Raw genomic sequence first — 22,980 nt, 5'->3', positions numbered from 1 at the left:
TAAGCCATAACCGACTGTATTCACGCAAGATACTCCACACAATGGACATTTTGACATCAGTGTGTGCGTGTATTTGACAATACAGGTGCAAAGGAAAACTGATCGAGGGCACGACGCGAGAGAGCGTTTCAGTTGTGTGTCATTCAGTGGTATTCCTCCTATCCCGCCTTCACTAACAGCAAGTTAATCAATAAAGAATTGTGATTGAATTGTAATTTTGTGATACGACAAGCTTGGCTACCTTTTATATTCAACCCGCCAAAGTGGCTAGTTGGAGTATCTGTCTTACCCGCCACAGATGAATTCTACCCGCATTTGGCGGGTTGACGGGTGTTAATGTCAAGCCCTGATTGGAAGTAAGCTTTTTTTTTTTATTTTTTTTATTTATTTTTTTTATAGCAACTACAGCTTTAAGAACAAGTGTTTTTCCAATGCAAAAATGGCTGCTTTTACACTTGGCATTAACATGCGATCTGTATCTGGATGTTGTCCACATAGCCTACGCATTGAAAAGACAAGTGTAAACACGTTTGTGATTGGAATGTTATCCAATCAACGTGTCCTGGTTCGGTGGTAGTCAACGCATTGTGGTCGTATCTCGGTGTAATGTAAACGCGATCCAGCCATTGCATCTACATTCAGAGGATGACGTCACTTAAATCCCCACCCAGCGTGATTTTTCATTTTAATTTTGCAACATTATCTAAACGAGGCAGTCGCGTATGTTTTTATTGTTTCAGTTTATTTCAATACATGCGCTCCTTTCAATCATGAAATGCGTTGAAATATTTTTTTTTCACCACACAAGATTAATTTTGGGAAACTTAAATTGGTAGATTAAGTTCTCTATTTGTGATCGATTGTACTTTTGTGAAATGAATCACAAAACTTCCGTACTGTGTGCACTGCATTGATAAAGGCTGCACTTCAGGCAGAGATACACACCAGATGTATGTTGTTTGTTTGGAAGTGCAGCATGCACAAGCAGCTTTGGAGGAAGTTGCTTGTGAGCATTGTGATCTTTTTCTGAGGCTGCACTCCCGCCGAGCCCTCTTTGAGGAGGGCTCGCGTTCCTCGCATCTTGGGTTCCGCTTCTGCCGAGGCAGACCGGCACCTGGTGTCATGAGGTTCGAAATTGAATCTAACAGAGGGTTTTGAGACAAGCACTGCCCTATCTCAGCCCTCACCTGTTGGTTTTAATGTCTCTTTTCGGAGTCAGGAAGCACGCACTGCGGTTTCTTCCACTCCAGTTGAGACAGCTGCACTGATGACATCCAGTTCTGAGGAGCTGGATGTTGTTAGTCTGGAAACAGGTGAAGCTGAAGACTCGCCACTTCAGTTTTTTTGTTAGTGAGGAGTTTGTGGAGTTGTTTACTCGTGCTCGATTTTAATATTGAATGGCCAACCGAGAAACAAGAGCTGCAAGTCAAAAGACAAATTAGATGAAAGTTTTTTCCATCTAGATAAGCTCAACCTCCACATTGCAGCTTACCGTTTTTCCCGACCTCCACACTGAGGTTACCATATATTTTACATCATAGTGATGTGTTTGTTATGAGAAGGCACGGTTATGGTGATTGCTGGGCGGGAACAGCCGAGGCCAAGTACGAACTTCTCACACAGACAACACCAGACACAGTGCTACTACCCGTACTCCCCCTCCAAGGAGCTGGGAGGCAGGGCCAGACGGATCTGAGGACCATCATTGCTGCTAAGAGCTTCGTCCCCTCCGAAGCCAGACGGTGTTCACTCTCTGAGGCAGCCAAGCCAGTTGTTTCCTGCCGGGGTTCCGCTTCAGGGCACTGTGCTGGCTGCCCATATTCCACCAGAGGCCAGCCTCGACGGCTGGTTCTCTTAGTAGATTTTTTGACAGAGTGGAATATATCTCAAATATATCTCAATGGGTCCTGCACACAGTAGAAAAGTTAATTTAAACAGTAGCAAAGCTCAAGTTCAAGATGCTTTCGGGGGTAAGCATTCCAATATCAGGTTCTTTCCTTCAGCCTAGCGCTGTCACCCCGCACCTTCACCAAATGTGTAGACACGGCTCTGACACCCTTGCATATGCAGGGCATCAGCATTCTGAACTACATAGACGATTGGTTGATTCTGGCTCAATCAGAGCAGATGGCGGTTCAACATCGAAATGTTGTTCTCGCTCACATGAGAAGCTTGGGGTTGAGACTAAGAAAAAAAAGAGACTAAGCAAAGAGACTAAGCAAAGAAAAGTGTGATTACTCCAACTCAGAGGACCACTTATCTAGGCGTGGTGTGGGATTCGGTGCGCACGTCTACCTCCGGCTCGCATAACATTGATTCTCTCGACGATCTCCGACATAAAGCTAGGCCAGTCACTCACTGTCAAACAGTTCTGGAGACTGTTAGGTCTTATGGCAGCAGTGTCCAACGTGATACCTATTGGCCTGCTGAACATGAGACCACTGCAGTGGTGGCTCAAAACCAAGGGGTTCTCACCGAGGGGTCTTTTTCATATAATCAGAGTCACGCGGCGATATGAAAGCAACCTTGGTTTCTGTCCCAGGGACATGTGTTGGGAGCTCTTGGCCATTGTGTCACTCTAACGACAGATGCATCCCTCACGGGCTGGGGGCAATCATGAGTGGTAGCTCGTCCTGAAGTCTGTGGCAGGACCATCATCTCTCTTGGCATAAACTGCCTGGAGATGCTGGTGGTGTTTCTAGCACTAAAACACTTCCTTCCAGACCTCAGGGACCACCATGTGCTAGTTCGATCAGACAACACATCAGTGGTCTCATATATAAATCACCAGGGGGGTCTGAAATTGCGCCCGTTATACAAACTGGCTCAGCAGATCCTCCTGTGGTCCCAAGGGAAACTGCTCTCTAACAGGGCAGTGTACATCCCTGGGTACCTGAATGTGGGAGCAGACATCTTGTCGAGGCAGGGGCCGAGGCCCGGGGAGTGGAGACTTCACCCAGAGGTGGAGAAGCTCCTGTTGAGAACTATGGCGAAGCCCAAGTGGATCTTTTTGCGTCTTGAGAGACGACTCACTGTCCACTATGGTTCTCAATGACAAACCTAGCACCTCTTGGGCTGGATGCTGGCTGCTGCTGTACGCATTTCCCCCTATTGCGTCAATTCTTCACCCCCACTGGGAGATGTGGAAGCTGTGGGCATGGCCTCTTAGGGGGCACAGCTCATAAGCACTGGTCTCTCAACCGAGGTTGTTGAGACCATTCTCCAATCCAGAGCTCCCTCCACAAGGAAACTTTATTCCCTGAAGTGGAGATTATTCACTTCATGGTATGAAAATTGCCAGTGTGACCCAGTTAACTGCCCCATTGGTGTGGTGCTTTCCACAGGGTTATCCCCCTCCACACTAAAGGTGTACGTGGCGGCCGTATCTACTTACCAAGTTCCTTTAAGTGGGGTATCTTTGGGGAGACATTCACTTATAAGTCAATTTCCTCTGTGGCACTTTGAGGCTTAGACCTGCAGTTTGAATGAGAGTACCAGCTTGGGATTTGGCCGTTGTATTAGAAGGCCTTTCTTGGCCCCCTTCGAGCATTCAAGCACTCTCGGAATCTGCTGTGCCTGGTTAGGGCATTGGATGCCTATTAGGGATGTCCAGATCCGATCACGTGATCGGAAATCGGGCCCGATCATGTGGTTTCAGACTCAATCGGAATTGGACGTTACCTCCCGATCAGGACTCGGATATATAGCTATGTATTAGGGGTGCACTTGCACCATGGTCCATCTCGAATGACGACGCATCTATTGGTTAATATGGTTTGTTTAAAATAGCAACGTGGAAAACAGACAGAGTTCAGATAATGTATGTTTGAGTCGATAGATGCGCAAAACGTTACAACAACGATAATCAGAAAGCATGGACAAAACAGTCACTAGTAAACCGTTAACTGCGAGTGCCGTCTGCTGTAATGTCCAGTCATTTACGCCGTCATCACCCGGGTGTTGATAGCGCGCGAGCGCAGGGGAGACCTGAAGAGCACACGTTGCTATCTGTGTTTAAACTAACTCATTTAAGCCTTGCTGATTTAAACCTTCAAGAACAAGACGCGAAAGAGAACTCGCACGCGCTGTGAGAAGATTTGTGTGCGGTCATCCAAAGCGCGCACACGCTTATTTCAGTCAGCGTGCAAATACTGAGTTTCCTTTCAAGTCTTGCGCTTCAGCGGCCACATTCATACAAAAATTATGTCAACATGCCCGTCTTACTGAGTATCCTAGCAAACATAGTCGGTTATGTCTTAAAGGGGTACTTCACCCCTGGAAAGATGAATGTGTATTTAAAATTGGTCATTTATGTAGTAGAAATGTGAAATTATTTTTGAATTTGGAGCTTTCTAGACTGAGAAAAGGCAGAAAATGTATTTTTGACTAATGTGGATGAAAGACAAAAACTCCCAGAATGCACTTGTTTTGCTGCCCTTGCGAGGCCACGCCCAAACCACGCCTATCGGTTACAGGCGGCATTCAGGAAAATTCAAACAAATAAATCGTGAGTTAGTTCATACATTTACAGCGAAATGGTGCTAAATTGCTTTGTACCTGGATGTACACCCAAAACCAGGAAAGGACAAGTAAGTTTCCATCATTTTCAGATTAAGTTAAAGATTTGGAGCGATGTAAACAGTGGCTGCGGGCCATCAAACACCCGAAGTTTGGAGATGACACCGTTATAGAAAACCCAAAATATGCAGAATATGTAGTCTCCATTTCAAGCACGAGAACTACGAACCAAATATCTTTGCAATGAAGAGAACCATTCTGAAGGACACCGCGATACCATCTATATTCACTTTCCCAGAGGACGAACAGCCTGGCCTGATCTATGTCCGTGAGTAACCTCAAACGCGCATATGTATGGGCGTGGTGAAAAAATGTGGAACTACTTGCTATTACTGGCTGTAGTTTTAAGCCTCTGGCCAAAAAAGCCTCCGATGACATAAAATGACGATTTTTGCGTCATCAGAGGCTTTTTTACAGAATAAAAATGAATAAATCTCTCATCTCGGGCTGATATGAAGGGGGAAAGCACGCTAATTCGAAAATACTACTGGTATTCTACTAATACAAAGCTTAATGCTAAATCCTGAAGTAACCCTTAAGTGAACGTATATTAGTCGAGAAAGACAGCGCGTGTGTAACAGTATATGGACTGGTTTGTGTATGTCTTAAAGGGAAAAAAACTATTCCTGCTGCCTGTTTTTAATGTTAAATCAAACAACAAATAACAAAGAAATCACTCACTGCTCTTGACTGAATAGTTTTTGTAACTTCAATAATGATTAATCTTTATTTATTTTATACAGTAAAGATAATATGCAGTGATATTTTATATTTGATTACTATTTGATTACTATTAGATACCTGAAAAGCACTGTTCCTGGATCCTGAATCTGTTTTTTCGCTCTTCTTTATTCTTTTTTGATGTATTACAGAAGTATCAGATCGGGACTCTGTATCGGTAGATATTCAAAATCAAATGGCTCGGACTCGAGGGCAAAAAAACGTGATCGGGACATCCCTAATGCCTATGTCCACAGAGCTAAAGCCATGTGGAGAAAATCAGATCAATTATTTTTATATTTCGGGTCACCTAGGAAAGGTCTCTCTGCATCCAAGCAGAGAATGAGCAAATGGGTGGTCGAGGCCATATCACTTGTTTATGAGTCGGCTGGTCAGCCTTAACCTTTGGCTGTTCAAGCCCATTTTACAAGGAGTATGGCTGCCTCTAAGGCTTTGATGTTCGTGATGTGGCAGGCTGGTCCTCACCGCACACATTCGTGAGGTTGTACGAGCTAAACCTCATCTCCACTCTAGGGGTGCAGGTGTGAGTTGTGCGCTTTGGCTTCACATGAACAGTCACTTACTCATATGGCGACGCTGGGATTGTCGTTCCCATAGCGATTGATGCAGCGCGAGTTCCCTTGAAAGGGAACGTCTCGGTTAACCTTAGTTCCCTGAATAGGGAACGAGACGCTACATCACCTGGCCATACCCCCAGCATGCCCGTAAGCACTTTGCTTCAGAATTCAGAAGCTGAACGGATGTGTTTTCGGGGTAGACTTTATAGTTCCTGGTCAGTGACGTCACCCGCCTATGAAATTCCGTCACCCTATTGTTTCATGATGCAATCACACAGAGGCGTTCCCCATAGCGATTGACACAGCATCTCGTTCCCTATTCAGGGAACTAAGGTTACATACGTAACCAAGACGTTTTTGCTTTGTAATGCTTTATTTTGGCCACTAGAGGTCGCCGTTGAACTCTCATGTTTAAAACAATATACAATATAACATATACTTCATGCATACACGTGACACAATCTACTTTCCTTATAAAGAATATATGGATATACATCACTGGACATTTATGCATCTTTTTCTACATTGCACACACACTCCTGTACCAAATATAGCTCAACCCATGTCTCTCCTTGGCACACCTGTACAGACACAGCCTGACTTCACAAAATATATTATACAATTTAATTATGAACATGATTGATGAGTGATTTTCTGTCTCTTACCTTAAGGCAGATGTTCATCACCTCTGGAGTGACAGGCGTCACTGGACTCCAGCCACCAGCTATTAACATTTCTGCAGTCTGCTGGTGATCAAATCCTGGATGAAATAAACTGTATTATCAGGCAGTCTGTCTCACAGATTGATTCTGTTCCACTATTTATGCTCCCAAAATCGCATGGCATGAGTCGTCATTGTAATTCCATGTGATCACATCAAAGGGGCTGAATGCAGGGGAGGCGCTAGCAATTTTGGGCCCTTTGAAAGAGTATGAGGTTGGGGCCCCTACTGCACCCATTCCACACCTTTAAAGGATCAGTTCACTTTTAAATAGACTTTTGCTGATAATTTACTCACCCCCATGTCATCCAAGATGTTCATGTCCTTCTTTCTTCAGTCGAAAAGAAATTAAGGTTTTTGATGAAAACATTCCAGGATATTCTCCATACAATGGGCTTGAATGGGCACCAGACGGTTGAAGGTCCAAATGACTGAGTGCAGCTTCAAAGGGCTTTAAACGATACCAGACAATGAATAAGGGTCTTATCTAGTGAAACGATCAGTCATTATAAAAAAAATAAAATAAAAAAAGTGTAAGTTTTATAAGCACAAACGTTCTCCTTGCTCTGTTCTCGGATGCGTGTTCGTGACGTCACGTAATACACAATTACGTTGAAAAGGTCACACTTGACATAGGCAGAAGAACAGAGCCGGTGTTTCGAACGCGCATCTGAGAACAAAGCAAGGAGAACATTTGTGCTTATAAAACTTACACTTTTTTTATTTTTTTTTAAATGACTGATCGTTTCTCTAGATGAGACCCTTATTCATTGTCTGGTATCATTTAAAGCCCTTTGAAGCTGCACTGAAACAGTCATTTGGACCTTCAACTGTCTGGTGCCCATTCAAGCCCATTGTATGGAGAAAAATTCTTATTTCTTTTTGACTGAAAAAAGAAGGACATGGACATCTTGGATGACATGGGGGTGAATAAATTATAAGCAATTTTATAAAAATAAGCAAAAGTAAGTCTTAAAAGTAACATAGTTCTTGTAATTGTTAATTACAGCATTTGTTACAATAAGGATATAATTACAGGTAAGACTATTTTGTTTTCTTTCTTTTTATAGCATTTGTTATGAAAAATAGCAACACAGTTAGAAACTATAGCTACAACATGCTACAGTGTAATACACTGTAAATCTTTAGTAAAAAATCTATTCATTTAAAAGATCTATTATAATTTCTACAACTATAAAAAATTTGCCACAATAAATACAGTAGAATGTAATATATTCTAGTAAATATGGTCATCATGAGTTTAAAAAGCTTGCAGAATGATGTCTTTTCATCAGTCATTTTAGTGGCTGTTTTATATTATGTTCGACTTTCTCCATAGTGTTTCACTATCCTCAATAGAATTCAAATGGGTTGCACATTTTATCATCAGCGTCTCATAGGAACAGCCCATGCAAATCTTATCACACACGCCTATGGTGATTCGCGTGCCACTCATGCAAAATTTAACTATTGGGCTTCAGTCACAGTCATATTGCGCGGACAATTGATCTGTTCAGTTCGTACAGCTTATTTAAGCTCTGAACGCACACGTATAGAATACAATTGCCCACTTTGAGCATTGACTGTTACTACTAATAAAAGTGCACAGGCCCTTGGAATCGTCCTAACTCTGACAACTCCTAACCCGCCGAAATGTCTTGAGCGTTTTGCGAGGCATCAGTCATCAAGGGGTAGAGCCTTTGATGATTGCTGCCTCGCAAAACGCTGCTGCCGCCATTTTATCTTCATGCGACCAAGACGGTCAATTTGATTGGTTTTCTCTTTCTAAAATTAAATAGGAAATACATTCCTTTAAACATTTCTGGACAATATATTAGTAACACATTTTAGAAATCACTAAGTGTGTTTTTTGTCAAAGTTAAGGATGCTTGTTAAAGTTAAGTTCATAAGAGGCAGAGATGTACAGAATAATGCAATGATTCTCATTTTGATTTCGTGGATGAATGTGATTTTATATGTAAAATAAATTCATTAGAATGTCCTTACAATTTGTTATATATAATTTTAGCATCTTGCATTTTGGTTTGATGACAGCATTTGTGAAATTAGGCATTCCCGTTTAGGCATTCACGCCAAGGCCTGGTTTTACAATGAGTCTGATACTAGACAAGGAGGTCTAAAGCAGCCACATTTGGGTGTTTTTCTGTGCAGATGAGAGAATTCATCAAATAGTAATTTTATACTTGTTTTTGAGTCCGGCATGTTGTGCCCATGCTTTGAACACTGTAAAAGTGGCATTGTTATACATTCACACGCAGTGGCGTAACTTTGTTTTAAAAAATGGGTGAGACAGGAATGTGTGGGGGGTGGGGATGTATTTTAATTGTATTATTACAATAAATGCACACAATTTATTGATATAGACCTCATGTTTATTATAATAGTTTCATCCTTATCTGCTATAATACAAATATATTGAGAGTATTTACATTAGTCAAGTCAAGTCAAATTTATTTATATAGCGCTTTTTACAATTGGTAAAAGTTTCAAAGCAGCTTTACATATTAGAAGCACAGAAAAAAAAGAGAAGTGGTTAAAATAAGCTGTATAAGCAAGTGTGGTAATGTGTAACATATACAAGATGGTGCTACATTAAGCCAATGTTGGCTGACTCCCAGGGGTGGAAAAAAACCCCTAGGAGAAAAACCCAGCGTGCTAACACTGGGAAAAAAGTCCTAGGAGGGAAAAAAACCCTTGGAAGATATATATATAATATATGTAAATGGATATGGAGATCAAAATCTGAATTATACATTTTTATTATTGAGATTAAAAATAGATTATATATAAATATATGTAAGCGGATACGGGGATTAAAAATCTGAATTATAGATGCAGCAGACATTAGTCTATAAATACATGGATCTGTGCTAAGAATTTGATTGTTTTAATGGACTAGTGGTAAAATATTTAAGCATACAGGTTCTGGGTTGTAATCCACCCTCTAGTGGTTTACTTTATATCTTAATTAAAACCAGAATATGCATTAGTGATTGTATATCAAGAGCAGGGACATGTTTATGCGCATTTTGTTTTGTGATTTCACCAGAACAAATAGAGTCTCAGCTCGTCTGTGAAGACGAGCGGCAAGAGAACACTGTTGCACCACTGATAACAGTGGCAACGAGCACTCAGCATGTTTTCAAAAGATGCTTCATTTGTATTAGATACATCAGTGCCGAGAGATGTTTTAATGACATTATTTCATTTTTGGGTGCTAACCAGCTGAGCTAGCTTAGTATGTAAGTAAAACTGAACATATTGAGCTGTTTAAGTGATGCAAACTCCAAAATATGTTCGTTTACAAATCATGCACTATGGTAAAAAGTGTTGTTGTATGATAAAAAGCTGCCCCAGTAATCTTAATTGTAAAATATTGCCACAGGTAAGTTTTTCCAATAAGCCTGTGTTGGCGTTTTACCTTTTTTAGTCAGGATGGCGATGTTCTTCGACAGAATGCCTTGCTTCCAAGAAAACATGGTGAACTTGTCCAAGACAACCTGGCTCAGATCGGGTGTTCGACCTACAAAAAAAAAAAAAAAAAAAAAAAGTACAAGCACATTAAAATGTCACAGAGACAATTCTGACTAATCAATGAAAACTGCAGTAAATAATTCAATTGACTGAGCTAATATTTTTTTTTTTTTTTTTTTTTTTTTTTTTTTTAATACAGTACACAGTACAGGCTGAAATTTAAGTAAGATTAGAAACGATATTCTTAATCCATTTATTTCCATAACATGATGTTTCAGAGAGGAATAAGAAACATTTTTACATTAAGGTTATATTAGTTAACTTTAGTTAACACGAACAAACAATGAGAACTACTTCTAACTACACTTATTAATCTTTGTTTATGTTAATTTTAATATTTACATGATTAAAATCAAGGGTAACACTTTACAATAAGATTCATTAGCTAACATTAGTTAACTACATTAATTAAACTAATAATGAACTGTACTTATACAGCATGTATTAATCTTTGTTAATGTTAATTTCAACATTTACTAATACATTATTAAAATCTTGTTAACATTTGTTAATGCACTGAACTAACATGAACAAACAATGAACAACTGTATTTTTCATTAACTAACGTTAATGAAGATTAGTAAATACATTAACAAATGTATTGCTCGAGGTTAGTTACTTAATACATTAACTTTAGCTAATGAACCTTACTGTAAAGTGTTACCAAATCAAGTTATACCTGTTAACTTGGGCTAAATGAACTAACAAAGAACAGTTTAACTAATGTTTACAAATAATAAATAGGCCTGTAACAAATGTTTAAAAAAAAAATTAAAACTTTATTTTAAAGAGTTACTAGAAAGTAATTTCAGAGTTGTCTATATGCAACTTCTTTTAGAGCTTCCGCAATAATATAAGCCAGCTGGAAAACTTCCGGTGAAATGTCACTTGCTGGTGTGTTTGAGCATCAGTAGTGTAATACTTAGTTTATAATCATAATACAGTCACTTAAATAGTCAGGCATAGTATTAATTTAGTTATTCAAACATAAAACAACATAAAATAAATAAATAAATATGTGGCCTACCTCAGTGTTTATTCTCAGCTAAATTCAATTCAACCATCAGTTTCACACTTTTGTGTGAAAAAAAGAGTCAAAATGAAATAATTATTGTGCACTTTAGATTCATTGAATAAAATGAGAGTTTTTACAATTGTGCCAAAATCCTTGAGTTTGCGCTGCGCTGACTGACAGATTATAAAGGGAGAGTGCGGTGCTCGCTTTCTGTGCAATTCATTCACAAGAAAAGCTATAGTTTTTCATGAGATTTTGTGAGTACTTCACCTTGACAACATTTATTTTTAAACCTTGTCATTTTATAAGGTTTAATATTTATTCAAAAGCGAAACTAAGTGAAAAACTATTACAGTCAGGAAATGGCTAATATATGCAAACAAATGCTACTCTGCCGCCACCTGCTGGTTATAGTGGTAATTATAGTGGTCTTTTTTATTTTAAATAAGTGTTTTCTATCAAATGTTGGATTTCCTACATTTTGAAATGTTCTGTTTTACAAATGGGGACAATCTTAAAAGGATGAACAAATAATGTTTGTTGTCATCACATTAAATATAACATTTGAATTGCTGGGGAAAATGTGTGTGTGTCTCCAATTACAGACATGGCATTTATTAATGGGCAGGTTTAATGCAGGTTAGAGCTTCAGTGAATCAATGTAAAAAAAAAAAAAAAAAAAAAAATTATGTAGGAACTAGATTTTTTTTTTTAAATTTTCCTATAAATATGGTACTTAGGCTTCTGGAGTCATTTTTTGCAAGAAAATCTTACTTCCGCATCTGAAAAATGCCAAACCGGAAGTGACGTAATAGGAGGGAGCGTGGTCACTTTAAACCAGAGATGCCCAAACTAGGGCCCGTGGGCCAAAGTTGGCCCATGATGTACTTTGATTTGGCCCACCATGTCATTAAGGAAGAAAAAAACTGCCTCTGAAGTAGACGTGTGCGGTTCATGAGCGCTCTAAGGCAACGTGTTTGACACCTCATTGTGCATGCCCCATCTGACTGAACAAGAGAAAACCAAAACAAAACCTACAATGAGAAGTAGGCTATGTCTGAAGGATGACCACTTAAAAGTGAAAACATTATCCATCTGATAACGAAAGTGCATTACAAAATTGAATAATCGTTTATTATTATTATTACAGCGGCCATCTCAAACACGGAGCATGCGAGATTGAGGAAACAAATGCACAAGTTAAATTATGAAAAATCATCCTGCCAAGTTTGAATTTCTGATAAAGTTAATTTCTGATTAATCATTAAAAGATTGCGATCTCGATTCAAACACCCATGCAATTCTTATTCCTAAATTACAACAATTCTCCTCTGTATTAAACCTTTGACAGAAGTACATCAGAACATTCATATCTGCGTGTGGAGCTGCCGCTGCCTCAGAGAGAGCGGTTGTCTGAAATAGCGACACAGTCTTTCTAATCACACACTATTGTTATTTCTGTCTTACAAATATTGAAATTATCACAGAAGTACTGGGGTTGTCACATTTCCGCCGCCTGCTGCTTCCTCTCACTCCCCACCAGAGGTCTCATTTTCACCATTAAGACTTTTTCATTGCACACATGCAGTCACTTCACTCTGGACTCCATTTCCCACAATTCCTACACTCACACCTGTTTCCCATCAGTGACAAACTATAAGCTGCACTTAAAGGTGCGTTCATGCGGCCTCATAATTCCTGTAGTTACAAGATTCTAGCTTGTAAAAAATGTTCACGTCCTCGTAGAGCTCGTAATTATCCCAGTAATGTACAGAAACATAATTGAGTTTATCAATACAATGCAGGCTTGTATAATAATTTATACAAGGCTCGTTACCAGGCTTTGGTACCCGTGCCCATCTTTAGCCAGAAATACAGCTTGTTAAAGGCTTGCACACCCCATCCGCATACAGAATGATCTGCATGTACAACAGGGCATGTGTGAGTGACTTGAGAGCTTCGAAACAGCAGTCCACTAAATCCGTTTTTCCACGCACATGGAAAAAAAAAAGAAAAAAAAAAGGAGTATACTTTTAAAGGCTTGTGTGCTCAACTGTGTGCGAGATGCAGTGGAACGTGAAAAATTAAGTATACCTGGTTGTTTATGCCGGTGGAATGGCAATCGTGCCTGCCTATTAATTGGCCTAATTTGCAGCACAATCTGCCAATGCCGATTAATTAAAAAATGACAAAAAGCGGCCCGATATATTGGCCGGCCGATCAATCGGTCAAACTCTAGTGTCATGTGGCTACTGAAGGTGTTTGGAATAACAGCAACAACAGTGGCAAGGCTGGATGCCATTTCCAACAGCTATATCTGCAAATGGCTTGGGTTGCCGTGATGCCTTTCTGATGCAGCATTGTTCAGAAGAAATGCTGTTCAGTTTCCACTAAAGAGCATTTCAGTTGTGTGCTGGCAGGAGAAGACCAGGCTGTTCAGTGCAGCTTCAAAGGGCTCTACATGATCCCAAATAAGGAATAAGGGCCTTGTCTAGCAAAATGATTGATCATTTTCTTTAAAAAAATATAAAATAAAAATGCATACTTTTTAACAACAAATGCTTTTCTTGCACTGCTCTGTGATCAGCCCTGCGGAGGTGGAGCCTGAGGGAGGGCGGAGCTGGCCGTAGCAGAAGGGGTGGAGGGCCAGAGAGCAGCGGATGGCCCGTAAGTCCTTAGCGGAGGCGTGGCGATGTCCGACCCAGGCGGAGCCGATTTGCAGAGGAAACCCAGCGAGGCCGAATGCCCCAATGGTACCTGCTGACGACGAGGGTGGAAGGAGCGTAGGTGTAGGAGCCAGGTCAACGGGTCGAGGGGGCGTGGAGAGCTCTGACGCTGGAGGCAGAACCTCAGGCTCCTCACGCCCAGGAGGAGGTTGCTCCCAGCATTCCGAGGTGGTTCCCCACCACTGAGAGGAGATGGAGGAGAAACTGAAGGGCTGATGGGAGACAGCAATGACTGGGTGTTAGGCGTGACAAGGGACAGAAGAGGGGTTTGGAGAGTGCTACAAAATCCTTCAGAAGATGAAATAGTCTCAACATGATTTTGGAGAGGTGGTGGGAGAGGGAGGTTGGGAGGGGCCAGAGAACTGGACAAGTACCAGATAGATTCGGATGGTAGTAAAACAAGCAGAAAATGTACCTCTCCTAAATCAAAAAAAATTGTCACCAGTGCCTGCCAAAAACTCACTCTCAGTGGCAGGGGGTTGGGTGGGGCTCACTTCCATACTCTCGTATTCCACTAGAATTCCCTCGGCGACAGATGGTACAGCCGGCTCGCACACCTGGTCAGTCCCGCATTGCTCAGGCTCTGTGGTGATGTTCTGCTCGGTCGCTCCCGTTGGCACTGGCTCGATCATCGCAGCGAAGTCCTTCTCGCGGTCTTCGGTGGGTTCATGCTGCCGATCCTCGCAGTCAGGGTGTTGATGGCTGGGCACTGGAGTGGGAGTGGGGCTGGTGTCGCTGTCGTTGAATCTGACAGTGAAGGGTGATCCACATGATGCCAGCACCCACTCTACATTTTCAGGGAAGCTCTCCCGAGGCCCTTCCCTGGACAGCTGTGCTTTGGTGGCGGTGTTGAGGCCGGCATACAGGAAGTTGCAAAGGCTGCTGTATGGGAAATGTGTTGCTGGAACAAGGAACAAAAAATCGTCCAAATGTGCCTTGAGGGAGCGGTCTTTCTGCTCAAGGCAGATTAACAGAAATGCAGCTGTGCACATGGTGATAAAAACAAAAAGTGAAAAACGAAAAACACTGACACGGAAATAACAAACACTCGCCGTAATCTGTATAACTGTTTGGGTTTGGTATTCTGTTACAATAGCTGGTTGCGAGCATTAACACGCACGACGAGGAGGTATAATTCTCTTTAATAAATCCACAAAGAGGATAATCCACAGACAGGTAAAACGAGGAGACAACCACACTACACATGCATGATACCGGACAACACATGACTGAAAACACAGGGCTAATATACACAGGATAACAAGGTGGGTGATGGAACACAGCTGGTGGTGATAATGAGGTGATCAGTAACTATGGAAACAAACTAGTGGCGGAGAATGGCACAACACAAATCCAAAACAGAGTACACATGTAACATATAGACAAATACAATTTTAAACTGATAATAATGTATGATGCTCTGTGTGTGTGTGTGTGTGTATGTGTGTGTGTGTGTGTGTGTGTGTGTGTGTGTGTGTGCGTGAGAGAGAGAGAGAGAGAGAGAGAGAGAGAGAGAGAGAGAGAGAGAGAGAGAGAGAGAGAGAGAGTGCACTAGTAGATTATTTAAGTCATTAGTTGACTATTCACATTCATATTAATTAAATGAACACTGGAGAGAATAAACCATAATAATGAGCTTTTATGTAATATAGGCTATATAGCACTCAAGCGCACACATAAAAAAACAGCAAAAGTAAATAGATGAAAAAAGTTTGTAGAGACAAACTTTAAGTTGGCTTAAAAAGCCGGTCCAGAAAGTTTGAAGCAGTTATAAAACTTTTTACATTTTTCAGTTTGAAAGTTTTTAGTTTAAAAGTTTTAGTTTCGTAGTTTTGTTAGTTGGATAAGTTTATGTATTTGAATGAGTTTAGATAGATTGATTTAACATGTTCCTAGCATGATTTAACATGTTGCTAGCATTATTTAGCATGTTTTGCTAACATGATTTAACACATTGTTAGCATGTTTGCTAACATGTTTTGGCATGTTATTAACATGTTTTAGCATGTTGATAACATTATTTAGCATTTTGCTAGCATGTTGCTAACATGTTGCTAGCATTTTACTAGCATGATTTAAGAAGACCTCAGATGACCAACACCTGTGAAGATATGCCGCCAACTCCTGCGAGGACTTCAGAAGATGCAACATGCACATTCGCAAAATTCTATATATCCTAATTATTGTTAATATGTAATTTTTTTTTTTTTTTTCCAGGAGCTCATTGCTTCTACCTTCAAGTAAAATGCTAACAGTGTTTGTAAATTAATTGCCTAAAAATTCACATTATTTGCTAACTCCATTCTTCTTTAAATTGTAATTTTGACATGCATTCTCTGTAAAGTTTTGAAACGATATGCATTGTGAAAAGCGCTATACAAATAAATGTGAATTGAATTTAACATTTTGCTAGAATGATTTAGCATGTTGCTTGCATTATTTAACACATTGCTAGCATGTTGCTAACATGATTTAGCATTTTGCTAACATGTTGCTAACATGATTTAGCATTTTACTAGCATGATTTAACACTACTCGAATTATATTCGCTCGGTTGCTCCTGTCTGCCTCGCTGCCTCTGCCTCGCTACTCAGATTGGTTTGTGTCTCCGCATAGCTTTGTTTTCTCTTACTTTTATTGAATCTCTTTTATTCGTTGTTGCTTATATTATTATTACTTTATATATACTATTGCCTACCACAATAATCTGACGTCGCTAGCTTGCAATCTTTGAATCTAAATAGCTGGAATCGCTGTTCATCAAACAGCTGTGGTAACTCGGATCAGTCTACAAACACGGTGAGTCATGTCATCCTCTCCCAGTATTGTGTTCAGTTTGTCACATATTCAGCATAGCTCTCTCTGTCAGCGACGAGGGATTTACATGTCATAAATGTAGGGAAATAGTCAGGCTGACAGAGAGAATCTCAGAATTAGAGACACGCATCCAAACTTTAATCGAGGATAAGAATGCAGGGGCTTCAGATACTGTTTCGGATGCGACTAGCTTAGTGAACTCTGTACATTGTTTGGTTCCGGCTGTAGAGTCCATGCAGTAGGGCACTTGGGTAACGGTGAGGTGGCCTAGCCACGGAAAACACCACTCTTCTGTTACAGTAAGAACATCAAACAGGTTCTCCCCACTCAGTGACGCACCCACTGAGAATCTTGTTGAAAGTGCCCTAGTTATTGGCGATTGAACGTGAAAATAGGGACACCAGCCACCATAGTCACATGTTTGCCGGGAGCCAGAGCACCTGACATCAAAGCAAATTTAAAAGTGCTGGCTAATGCTAATCGTAAATACTCTAAAATTATTATTCACGTCGGCACAAATGATGTTCGACTTCGCCAGTCGGAGATCACTAAAATTAACATTAAAGAGGTGTATGAACTCGCAAGTACAAAGTCAGGGGAAGTAATTTGCTCTGGCCCTCTTCCTGTTCATCGGAGTGATGAGATATTTAGCAGATTATCACTCAATGGCTGTCTAAGTGGTGTCAGCAGAATAATATAGGTTTCATAGATGTCCCGTATTGTTTTCTCCCTCTCTTTCACTCTCACCTGTTACAGGTCCTGTGATTGGATGACGTCGCTGCCAGTCATCGGGTCCACGCGACAACTCAAGAACCAATCAGACGCTAAGGGGTGCCTAGTTACACGTTTTCTTTTGATTAGCTTAGCATTTGTGTTGGGTTTAGTTAATCTGTTTATGTTTTATTGATTTCTTTTCTTTAGCACCGCTCTTGTCCCTTGCTTTGTTATCGTTAATTCTTTACATTTGTATATAATTTGTAAATATGTATTTATTTGCTTTGGATGTATGTTTGGTTCACTGTTTATTGTATTATTGGATGTTTTGTTATATTGAATTATTTTTCTTACTAAAAGCAACTACAAATTCAGTTTTCCTCTCTGCCTGTTCCTTTGTCACACACATCACATCTCCTTAATAAATAAGTACATTTCTTTTAACAGCATTTTAATAATGAATTTTTCTTGTGTTACGTCTCCATATCCCCTAGACACCAGGGGGATGTAACAATAGACAATTGGAAAAGTTTTTGGGGCAGACCTGACCTGTTGAAAAGAGATGGTATTCATCCGTCCCAGGATGGTGCCGCTCTTCTCTCTAGTAATATGGCACATAGCCTTAGAGCTGAAACATGACAAACTGGGGCCCAGGACAGGAAAAAACAGCAGACAGACTGGCTAAACTGACCATCTGCTAGCTGCCTCATTTTACAGAAGTCAGATAATTCCCAATACATACAAACTCTCACACCTAGATATTATCACATAGAGACTGTACCCCTGAATTGGTAAAAACAAAAAACTTCCAAACCCATTTAATGGTAAACATTTAATTGATGTTCAACAAATAAAAAAATAGAGATAATAATGATAAAGGAATGATAAAGCTTGGGTTGTTAACTATTAGATCACTTTCTTCAAAAGAACTTATTGTAAACCATATTATCACAGACAATAATTTAGATGTGCTGTGTCTGACAGAAACTTGGCTAAAACATTTTTTTAAATGAGTCTAGCCCTCAAGGTTATGATTATCGACACAATCCTCGACAGAAAGGCAAAGGGGGAGGTGTTGCTGTAATTTATAGTAATATTTATAGCATCTGTCAGAAGTCTTTCAAATATAATTCCTTCAAAGTGATGGTGCTTTACGTAACATTATGTAAGTTGACATTTGTGCTGACTACTGTATACAGGCCACCAGGACACCATAGAGACTTTGTCAAAGAAATTGCCAATTTTCTATCAGAATTAGTATTAGCTGCAGATAAAGTCCTTGTTGTTGGTGATTTTAATATCCATGTAGATAATAAAAAAGACTCATTGGGATTGGCATTTACAGATATTCTAAACTCTATTGGTGTTAGACAACACATTTCAGGACCCACTCATTGTCGTAATCATACTTTAGATCTAATATTGTTATATGGAATCGATATTGATGCTGTTGAAATTCTGCAGCAGAGTGACGACATCTCAGATCATTATCTAGTCTTGTATATACTACATTTAGTCAAAGTGGCTAAACTGCCTCCCTGCCATAAATATGGTAGAACCATCACTTCTACCACTAAAGATCGCTTTATAAATAATCTTCCTGATCAGTTTCATCGCCTTAGCATACCAGACAGCTTAGAAGACCTCGATGTTGCAACAGAAACTATTGCCTCTGTCTTTTACAGCACATTAGACTCAGTTGCTCCTTTGCGTTTAAAAAAGATTATGGAAATTAATTCAATATCATGGTACAATGAGCACACTCAGGCCCTATAAGCAGCAGCCAGAAAAATGGAACGCAGCTGGAAGAAAACAAAACTAGAAGTATTTCACATTTCGTGGAGAGAGAGAGTGATTGAGTACAGAAAGGCCTTAAAACTGCTAGATTAGCCTATTTTTCAAAGCTTTTAGAAGAAATAAACACAACCCTAGGTATTTATTTGATACAGTGGCTAAATTAACAAGAAATAAAGCTTCAACTTCTGATGTCTCCAAAGAGCACAGCAGTAATGACTTTATGAACTTCTTTACTTGCAAGATTGATAATATTAGAGAAAAAATTATAACCATGCAACTGTCTACTGCAGTATCGTGTCAGACAGTGCATTGTCGTGTCCCTGAGGAAAAATTCTATTCATTTACTGCTTTAGGAGAGGATGAATTGTCTAATCTTGTTAAATCATCAAAATCAACAACATATATGTTAGACCCTATACCGACTAAGCTATTTTAAGAGATGCTTCTAGAGGTCACAGATCCTCTTCTTAATATTGTTAATTCATCTTTATCACTAGGATACATACCAAAAACTTTTAAGCTGGCTATTATTAAACCTCTTATTAAAAAAACACAGCTTGATCCTAGAAAAATAGTCAATTACAGGCCGATCTCAAATCTCACTTTTCTGTCAAAAATACTAGAAAGGCAGTTTCATCACAACTATGTTCCTTTTTAGAAAGAAATAGTATCTGTGAGGATTTCCAGTCAGGATTTAGAACGTACCATAGTACTGAGACTGCTCTCATTAGAGTTACTAATGACTTGCTCTTATCATCAGATCGTGGTTGTATCTCTCTATTGGTGTATCTTAGTGCTGCATTTGACACTATTGATCACAATATTCTTTTAAATAGACTCAAAAACTATGTTGGCATTAGTGGAATTGCATCGTCATGGTTTAAATTAGGGATGTCCCGATCACGTTTTTTTGCCCTCGAGTCCGAGTCTGAGTCATTTGATTTTGAGTATCTGCCGATACCGAGTCCCGATCCGATACTTCTATAATAGCCTACATAAAAAAGAAGAGCGAAAAAACAGATGCAGGATCCAGTAACAGTGCTTTTCAGGTTTTTCAGGTGTCTAACAGTAATAAGTGATCTAATAGTAATCAAATATAAAATATCATTGCATATTATCTTTACTGTATAAAATAAATAAAGATCAATCATTATTGAAGTTACAAAAACTATTCAGTCAAGAGCAGTGAGTGATTTCTTTGTTATTTGCTGTTTGATTTAACATTAAATACAGGCAGCAGGAATAGTTTTTTTCCCCATAAGACTACCTATAATACTGTTACACATGCGCTATCTTTCTCGACTAATATACGTTCACTTAAGACATAACCGACTATGTTTGCTAGGATACTCGCCAAGACGGGCATATTGACATAATTTTTGTATGAATTTGTCCGCTGAAGCGCAAGACGTGAAAGAGAACCCAGTATTTGCGAGCTGACTGGAATAAGCGTGTGCGCGCTTCGGATGAGCGCACACAAATCTTCTCACAGCGCGTGCGAGTTCTCTTTCGCGTCTTGTTCTTGAAGGTTTAAATCAGCAAGGCTTAAATGAGTTAGTTTAAACACAGGTAGCAACGTGTGCTGTTCAGGTCTCACCTGTATCAACACCCGGGTGATGGCGGCGTAAATGACTGGACATGAGAGCAGACGGCACTCGCAGTCAACAGTTTATGAAAGAGTGACTGTTTTGTCCACGCTTTCTGATTATCGTTGTTGTAACGTTTTGCCCATCCATCGACTGAAACATACATTATCAAACTCTGTCTGTTTTCCACGTTGCTATTTTAAACAAACCATATTAAACAATAGATGCGTCGTCATTCGAGATGGACCGCGGTGCAAGTGCGTACCGAACCGTAAGTGGAGAACCATATGGTTCGATGCACCCCTAAAATATATCCGAGTCCTGATCGGGAGGTAACGTCCGATTCCAATCGAGTCTGAAACCACGTGATCGGGCCCGATTTCCGATCGCGTGATCGGATCTGGACATCCCTAGTTTAAATCATACTTATCTGACCATTATCAGTTTGTAGTAGTAAACAAAGTGAGGTCATATCACAAGTTCAATATGGAGTACCGCAAGGCTCAGTACTAGGACCATTGCTTTTCACTCTGTACATGCTACCCTTGGGAGATATCATTAGGAAGCATGGCGTTAATTTTCATTGTTATGATGATGATAATCTTGATAACCTGTTACTAGCATCTGTAAAACTGCATTCTTCCATCTTAAAAACATGTCTAAACTATGACATATGCTCTCAATGACAAATGCAGAACAGTTAGTTCATGCGTTCATGACCTTGAGGCTAGATTACTGTAATGCTCTACTGGGTGGTTGTTCTGCTCGCCTGATAAATAAACTACAACTCGTACAAAATGCAGCAGCTAGAGTCTTTACTAGAACTAGGAAGTATGACCATATTAGCCCAATTCTGTCATCACTGCATTGGCTTCCTGTTAAACATCGTATAGATTTTAAAATCTTGCTAATTACTTACAAATCACTAAATGGTTTAGCTCCCCAGTACCTAAGCGAGCTCTTAATGCATTATAGTCCTTCACGTTTATTGCAATCTCAGAATTCAGGCCAGCTGATAATACCTAGAATATCAAAATCATCCTTCTCCTTTTTGGCACCTAAACTCTTGAACAATGTTCCTATCACTGTTCGGGAAGCAGACACACTCTGTCAGTTTAAATCTAGACTAAAAACACATCTTTTTAACCTGACATACACATAACACATTATACATTTATATTTTCCAATCCGTTAAAGGATTATTAGGCTGCATAAATTAGGTCAGCCGGAACCGGGAACATTTCCTAGAACACCAGATGTACTCATTACATCAGAAGAAGAATGGCAACTACGCTAATATTAGTCTTTCTGTTTATCCTGAGGTTTACTGTAGTCAACCGGATCCAGGCCTTATCCAGGTGAGACCAAAGACCAGCGCCCCGACAGGACCACAACGCAGCCCTGAAGTATCAGCAGAGATCAAGTCAACTAGATCATCCATTGTGAAGGCCTCATTGACACGACAGCCAGTAGCACAGTTCCTCAACAGATCATATCAGACTTATGATAGCAATCTGAATCGTAACAAAGCCCTGATTGCCAGAGGAGAACTGGCCCCCCGACTAAGCCTGGTTTCTCCCAAGGTTTTTTTTCTCTCCATTTTAACAACTGTTTGCCACCTGTTTGCCACCTGATGTCACCTGTTGGAGTTTGGGTTCCTTGCCGCTGTCTCCTTTGGCTTGCTTAGTTGGGGACACTTGATATTTGACTTGAAATTTGATATTCAACAGTGCTTTGATCTGCCTGCATTGAGACTATACTTTAAGAGCTGCTGTGCAGCCAAAATTATATACCAGTTATCAATGTAAAGCTGCTTTGACACATTTCGGGAACTGCTTGGTAACTCCCCCTCAGGTCACATCAGGCTGTCAGTGACAGCATTCTCTTTGGCCAACAGCTCAAGCTGAACCTCAAGAAGGCCTTGCTCAGAGGGCCTACAGAAGCTGCTAAGGCATCTGGAACCAACGTTTCCGCAGAGAAAGTGGTCTCTTTAAGGGAATGTGGCCAAGGAACCAAAGGGAACCTCCACCAGTCACTTAGAAGGGAACAAAGTCACCCTTAATGCCACCACGGAGGCCGACCTGGTCTTGTCATGGAACAGACTTAGTTCTGGCCAACCCTGTCTGAATACAGAGCCTCTAAAACACATTCTTCCAGAAGATAGTGAATAAGA

At 40.1% G+C, this 22,980-nt stretch overlaps 1 protein-coding gene across 2 annotated transcripts in view; it reads right to left on the bottom strand.

Moving 5' to 3' along the window:
* LOC137034499 (lipocalin-like) overlaps positions 1 to 22,980 on the bottom strand; it is a 50,608-nt gene that overhangs the window by 5,432 nt on the left and 22,196 nt on the right. For both annotated transcript variants that reach the window (XM_067407483.1, XM_067407482.1), the window contains 2 exons: positions 10,040 to 10,141; positions 6,542 to 6,636 (listed from right to left, as the gene is read on the bottom strand). In XM_067407483.1, coding sequence (XP_067263584.1) covers positions 6,542 to 6,636; positions 10,040 to 10,141 — 197 coding nt within the window. The remainder of the gene's footprint in view (positions 1 to 6,541; positions 6,637 to 10,039; positions 10,142 to 22,980) is intronic.

This window comes from Chanodichthys erythropterus, chromosome 13 (genome assembly GCF_024489055.1).
Source record: "Chanodichthys erythropterus isolate Z2021 chromosome 13, ASM2448905v1, whole genome shotgun sequence".
NCBI classification, from domain to species: Eukaryota; Metazoa; Chordata; class Actinopteri; order Cypriniformes; family Xenocyprididae; genus Chanodichthys; species Chanodichthys erythropterus.
Note: the sequence above shows the minus strand (reverse complement) of the source record. Positions and strands in the feature narration are given on the sequence as shown.